This window comes from Urocitellus parryii, chromosome 14 (genome assembly GCF_045843805.1).
Source record: "Urocitellus parryii isolate mUroPar1 chromosome 14, mUroPar1.hap1, whole genome shotgun sequence".
Lineage (NCBI taxonomy): Eukaryota > Metazoa > Chordata > Mammalia > Rodentia > Sciuridae > Urocitellus > Urocitellus parryii.
This window is the reverse complement of record NC_135544.1, coordinates 19990580-19997422: the sequence shown is the minus strand read 5'-3', so window position 1 is coordinate 19997422 and position 6843 is coordinate 19990580. Positions and strand designations below refer to the sequence as shown.

Here is a 6843-nt window from a genome sequence, read left to right as displayed (position 1 = left end):
TATTCATATTCTTTATTTCACATTTATTCCTCAACCTACTTTGTCTATTCCATTTCTATAAGTGAAATGGCTACGGCTAAGGTCAACAGTGCCCAACACATGTCTAAATCATCTCTATGTGGTCTCTCTGTTTCACCAACATGCTTAGACCAATCATTCTTTTTGAAACATTCTCTTTCCTTGACTTATATGCTATTACACATTCCTGATTTCTTTTATCCTTCTATGGTAATTTTTCTAAACTCTTTTGCAAGTTTATTCTCCTCTACCTGGCCATTAACTATTGGTATTTCTCAGGAGTTGGTACTAACCCTGCTTTTATTTTATCTCTCTTCGCTTCCAGGGAAGCTCACCACATCTATGACTTCAATTTCCAATAAATGCCAATGATTTCCCCATCTGCCCCCTTTATTTCAAATCTCTAGACTCTTCTTCTAGACTACAAGTATAAATAACATTTCCTCAAACTCTGAATGTGTATGCCTCAAATATACCTCAAACTACTTATGTGCAAGTAATTACAGTCTTGATTACTCTATCAAACATGGTTTTATTCTAGTAGTCCCATCTTAATGAAATTAATTATCAAACAGGTACACAAATCAAAACCTCAGTAAGACTTTTAACACTTTTAACATTTATCTTTTATTAAATCTCTATTATCATTTAATCACCAAAACAATTATTGTTTCCTAAGTATTTCTTACATCTCTGTACTTCTTTCTCTCTGTACTATCAACAACCTAATACAAAGTACCAATATCACTCCTATATTGTTGTAAAAAGTTTTTGTAATTATTCCAACTACAACGTTTCCCTGTGTAATCTGAAAAACGTATTGGATGGGAAGCTCTTAGTCCTCAAATCTAGAAAGATAGCATAAAAAATCCTTATTAGTTTCCAAGAAATGCCAGTTACTTAAATAAAAAACAACAGAAATATCTACACACATTCACATCGCATGTTATCATTAGTAATCACCATCTTCTGTTTGATTGGGTAAGAGACTTGAGAAGTGGTAGAGGAAAGAAGGTGAATGAAGTCCTATTTCCATCTTGCTACATCTTCTGCTTGGTATCTGACCTTTCAAAACAGGAGTATCCAGTCTGAGTTTTCTCTTTCAGTCTTTTCCAGATTATTTTAGGGTCATCTGAAAGCCTGGGAAGACCCTGATGTGCTTCTCCAACATGGGTGAGAAAGTCTGTGGTATGAATATGTTCATCTACTTTCTCTTGGAGGAGAACTGACTCCAGTAAAGTCTTCTTTTGCTTTAGGAAGGCAGACTGAGCCAGCTCTGCTTTTTTCCTAATACAGTTGGGACACTGTGAAGTAATGTGTTGCTTTGCTGATGCCACCTGTTTTAGTGTTGTCCTCACGTTTTCAAAATACATTCTGTTTAAAAGTTCATCAGGAACAGTACATGTTAAGGCATTGATTTCTGAAGGCTCTGGATCGCATCTAAACTGCAGCTTTTTGTGTCTGTTGCTCTTCTTTTTAGAGTCCACTCTTTGATGGATCAAGTTTATCTTAGTGGTGCAGAAAGACTGCAGGGCATTCAGTTCCTCGTCGGACAGTCCATTGATTTCTGTTTGAAGTTTAGTCTCTGGTTGGTTTTGTTCATAGTTAGTTTTTTTGTCCTGGAGATAGTGGATCCATTTTTGAGTCAACTTCTTTTCGTTATTTTTGAAATCAGAAAGCTCTGATTGCTTGGTTTGTTCTTGCAAGCTTGCAGCCAGTTTTCCATCATCCGATTCTGTCCCAGAGGAGCTGGGCCAGGACTGCTGTCCTCCAGAGGGACTGAGAGAATCAGAACTCTCTACCTCATCAGTAAAGGACCCGGCCATTTCATCAGACAGGTGAGCCATAGCACTTACATCGGTTTGAACCAATTCTCGTTGATCTTTTTAAATCCCCAGACTTCCGGGCAGATGGATATCACATTGCTTCAGAATCGGTTTCTCATCTGCTTTGCTTTCGTCAGGATCATCCTAGGAACTAATGAAGGAAGAGCCCACCGGCCCTAGCCTCGGCGGCAACAGCTCAGAGGCCCTAACTTCCGGGTGACGCCTTTCCCCGCTGCCTTGGCAACGTGCGCTGGTCATGCGCAGTGAGTGGCCGCGTCCTAGGCTCCACCTCCGCTCGAGCGGTGCTGCGAGGGCTGGGGTCTCCCACTTAAGTGCGGGCTCTTGGCTTCTCCTCCGTAGTGTTTTAACTACAGAATCTAAGAGTCGTGGGAGAAGGTTGCCAGTTTCATTGCTTCGGGCCGGGGAGTGAGTGACGTCACACTGGTTACACCTTTGTAGTCTTAACAAAGACAGGGACAAATCCTAAATGAACAGATTTTAAAAACAAAAAGTGCTGCCTGAAATGCCCAAGCGAAAACCTGTCTGTTTTATATGATTACCTATTTATAGAGGATGTTTATTATATAAATACTGAAACCATTTTGTGCGACCTCTTGCACGACTTTCTGTGCTTCAGCATTCTGGTACCTGGAGGTTTTCCCAGATCAGTTTCTCAGGGTTTTTGTGCAGGCAGGTTCCCCTCTGCCACGTCAATACTCTTTATATGACCAATTACTCCTCCTTCAAGTGGCATTTCCGCAGGGAGGGCTTCATGCCCACCCCTGCCCCAAACACTTTACAGACTTATAGTTTTATAGTTTCCAGTTTGTGTTTGTGTGATTTTTTTTTTTTTTTTTTTTTTTTTTTTTTTTTTTTTTTTTTTTTTTGGATAAGGCCGAAACCGTGTCAGTGTTGCAGGCTGGTCTAATGACCAGCAATCAGCAGAGGTATTGTAGCCATTCAGTAGATCTCTGCGAAATGAATGAGTTGACTGATGTGGAAAAAATAAACACTACCTTGCTCGGGTCCAGTGGAGTAAGAACTAACAGCTCAAGAAAATCTAATTTTTTTTTTCTTCCCTGAAACTTCAAATTTATTTTTTTTCCCATGACATATCTTTTTTTAAAACAACAACAAACAAAAAAAGGTAGTTTTGTTAACAATTTTCAGGAATTATAAAATGCTAACTCTGGAGATGGACTTTTCCTATGTCTTAATAAATACCTAGTCTAAGTATCTGGAATAAACTTTTTGTCTCTCTCTCTCTCCTTCTCTCCCTCCCCTGGGGGCGTGGTGGGGGGATTCACTTTGACCCAGATATATTTAACATTTCCCAAATAACTAACTTTGTCAAATGTGGGATATTTAAAAAGCGGCTCTCAAATCTGAGCCAACTTCATACTAAAGTTAAGGGAGATTCCAACTTCTTTTATTCAACTCAAATTCTATTTTATCACATAGTTAGACTTTAAAAAGAAGGTGCAAGTGGTTGTGGTAGTATATGTCTAATACCAGCAGCTTCGCAAGCTGGGAGGATTGCAAGTTGAAGGCCAGCCTCAGCAATTTAGTGAGGCCCTGTCTCAAAAAATAAAAGGAGCTGGGAATGTGACTCAGTGGTAAAGCACCCCTGGGTTAAAACTCTATTACAAAAAAAAAAAAAATGTGCAGATAATTGTGAGTAGTTCAAGTGAAATCCATCAAGACTCAAGTTTTTCTTTTATCATTTTGACTTCAAAAACTCCCCCTCATTCTCTGAATATTTTACATATTCATATTTACACAGAATTAATTAGAATCATTTTCTTCATATAACATCAACTATATTTCAAATATGGTATATTTCTATCTTTTCATATCCTAAAATTATGGAGTAATCTCCCTTTTTAAAAACTGGTGTTGTAAATTTCTCTTTATATCTAAAAAGTAACTTTATCCCAGGAGCCAATAAATTTGGGTGGTAAATTATACAATTAATCAATTTCTTTAAAAGTAGCAAGACCCAGTAGACAGTTTAAGAACTCTAATGACTGTGTTATCTAAGGAAGAAAAATAGCTCAACAGTGTGCTATCATTATCCAATAATATTCATGAAGATAGAGGTCAAAGTGGATATTAAACATAGAAATGATTACTCTTTATATAAATCATATAGTATTAACTTTTCAACTCTGTCTCTGAGCAAAGTTTAAAAGGTGATGCTACTAAATTCCACAACTCTTGTTACTTCTTTTTATCTATGAAATTAAGATGATATCCACCTACTGTCTTTTTTGTAAGTAAAAATTGTCAGTGATGTGTATGTGAAAAACTCAGACCATTTTGCTGTACTGACAAAAAATATATATTCTATATTCCTTAGAGATTGTTAAAAGAACTATGAACAAGCATGATACATTAATTTTTAAATTAATTTTTTGGTTCTTTCAAGTGAGAGTTGAAAATAGAAAAGCATTAAGGGGAAAGGAGGTAGAATTACTACTTCCTATCTTATCTCAAAATCTTTTTATTCAAAACTGATACAAATCACTCCCACTCACTGTACTAAAGGCAGATCTTATCAAGATTCACAGGAAAAAAATGCAATATAATATTTTCAACATTTTATTGCTTCTTTTAGAAAAAGAAAAATCAATGAGTTAACAGAAGAAATATTTATATCCTCAGAAAATTCAATAGCAATATTTCAGTGTCCCAATAACTTTGTTACAGAATTATTTATTTTTGGATTAGTAAATATCTATGAACTTTGAAATAGTTTCTGCAAAATTATGCAAACAAAACTTAAATGTGCAAAGAATATGCTGCGTTTTTTCTTATTAATGTAATTTTCCTTACAAGTTCTCATCCACTTGGATAACCAGGTATGTTAAGAATTCACCTGGTAATTAATATCACAGACATTCCCCATGTAAGTCAGTCTTATTGTGGCAAGTGCCCAGTCAATGATAAATTAAACTAACAAAATTTTTTCCTTCCCTCCTCTCCTCCCCAAGATGGTGCATGAGAGGAAAATCTTATTATATTAGGCTTCTCTTATATGGATGGGGTCCTTTACATTTGTCTTTCATTCATACCATTATGATTCTTAGAGTTGACTATTACTTTGAAGATTGATTGTTAGTTTTCTGAAAATATAAATAAAAAAAACTTCTGTCCTCCTTTCTTTAAAAAATATGTTTAACATATTCTACACATTACTCTATTTTTATCTTAAAAATATATTTTGGATGTCACATGACATCAACATGTATATATCTTTCTCATTTCTCTCTACAACTGGATAATATTCCTTTATAGGAATTTGTCACAGTTGATTTGCTTGTTTTGATTGGCATTTTGCCATCATAAAAAATCAAATTTTCCTTTATGTCTTTGGAAGTACAGGTTCAAGATGATTCCTAAGTCTGAGATTACAAGATCAAAGTATTAAAGGCATATATAGTTTTCTATGTATTGCTAAATTCTTCTAAGGGGTGCACCTATTCCCAACAGCTTGATCCACAGGATATATAATCAAATTTATGGATTTCTTCCCCCATCTAATGGGTGGAAAATAGCTTAATAGAATTTGAAACTGAAAAACCACAGGGGGAAAAATCATTGAAAAAAATATGGGAGTCATAGATCATGATCTGAATTTTGATCTCTTGATCTCGTGATCAAACACGATTTCTTTTTCTCTTCATGTAGACTGCTTATTCATTTCTTTTGTTCAGTTTTCCATAGGATTTTTGCATTTCTTGTCAATTTGTTTAAAGCACTTCATATATTGAAAATATCATTTGTTTTTCTGTAACATAATTTTGAAATGCTATTTCATCTTTTTTTTCTATTTGGTCTACACTACTATTTTTTTGCCATGCAAAAGTTTGATTTTTTTTTTCATTTTTTTCAAATGTATCAATCTTTCTTCTAATTGTTCTTGGATTATTTGTAGTAACTTTTCATTTTATTTTATTTTATTTTTTCTAAGACATTCTCCTATTGAAATTGACTTGTTTCTCTTGGTGTACAGTTTTATGAATTTTGGCTCATGTAACCATGTGAAAGTTGTGTAAACACCATCAAATCAGTATATAGCATGCCCTGTTTTATCTCCTTTGCAGGCACACCCAACTTACCTATGTCTCCCATATTTTTTTTTCAATGATTTTTCCCCCTGTGGTTTTTCAGATATACAATCATGTTATCTGTAGTTAAGAAAACCACTCCTTTATAATTCCTAAACATTTTTGGCTTGTTTTGGGACTTGGATCCAGGACCTGAAGCATGCTCAGTTAAGCAATACAACGGAGTTACACCCGTTGTATCTCTAATTGCTTCATCTTATTTATTTTTTCAGGAAATACCCCCAACACAATATAAACTAATAGTGAAGTTAATAACCTTAACCATTTTTAAAAATGGATATTTTTCTTTGTCTCAATTTGCCAAACATATAAAAAATTTCTCATACTTCAGAAATGTTTTGAACTTACAAAAACAAGAGATCAAAATTATCTGCATTATATAAAATTGTCCGATAAGAAGGTATTATTGCAAAACTCTGTGGATGGGTAGAAAAGTAAATAAGTAGCTAGAATATTGAAGAAATTCACAAGTAAACAAAGAAAAAGCTCTCCAGTTAAAAATATTAAATAGGGGCCAGGGTTGTGGCTCAGTGGGCAGAGCACTTGCCTAGCATGCATGAGGCACTGAGTTTGATCCCCAGCACCATATAAAAATAGACAAATAAAATAAAGCTATTGTGTCCATCTACAACTAAAAAAATTAAAAATATATATTAAATAAAGCTTCCACCTATGTTCTTTAAACATTTCCAGAGTATCATTCATTTTACCCAGGTTCTCCTTCTTATTTTATATATTTAATATATTTATTTATTTGTACTGGGGATAGAACCCAGGGGTGCTTAACCACTGAGGCATGTTCCCAGCCCTTTTTATTTCTAATTTTGAGATAGGGCTTTACTAAGTTGCTGAGGCTGGTCTCAAACTTG

General features: G+C 34.8%; 1 protein-coding gene across 1 annotated transcript; it reads right to left on the bottom strand.

Moving 5' to 3' along the window:
* Positions 1-737: 737 nt before the first annotated feature.
* C14H8orf48 (chromosome 14 C8orf48 homolog) lies at positions 738-1889 on the bottom strand. The gene has a single exon (XM_026382717.2). The coding sequence runs from the start codon at positions 1863-1865 to the stop codon at positions 1059-1061; it is 807 nt and encodes a 268-aa protein (XP_026238502.2). The 5' UTR covers positions 1866-1889; the 3' UTR covers positions 738-1058.
* Between the last annotated feature and the right edge of the window lie 4954 nt (positions 1890-6843).

Coding starts and splice junctions, on each gene's coding strand:
- C14H8orf48 (XM_026382717.2), bottom strand. CDS start 1,865: ATGGCTCACCTGTCTGATGAAATGGCCGGGTCCTTTACTGATGAGGTA.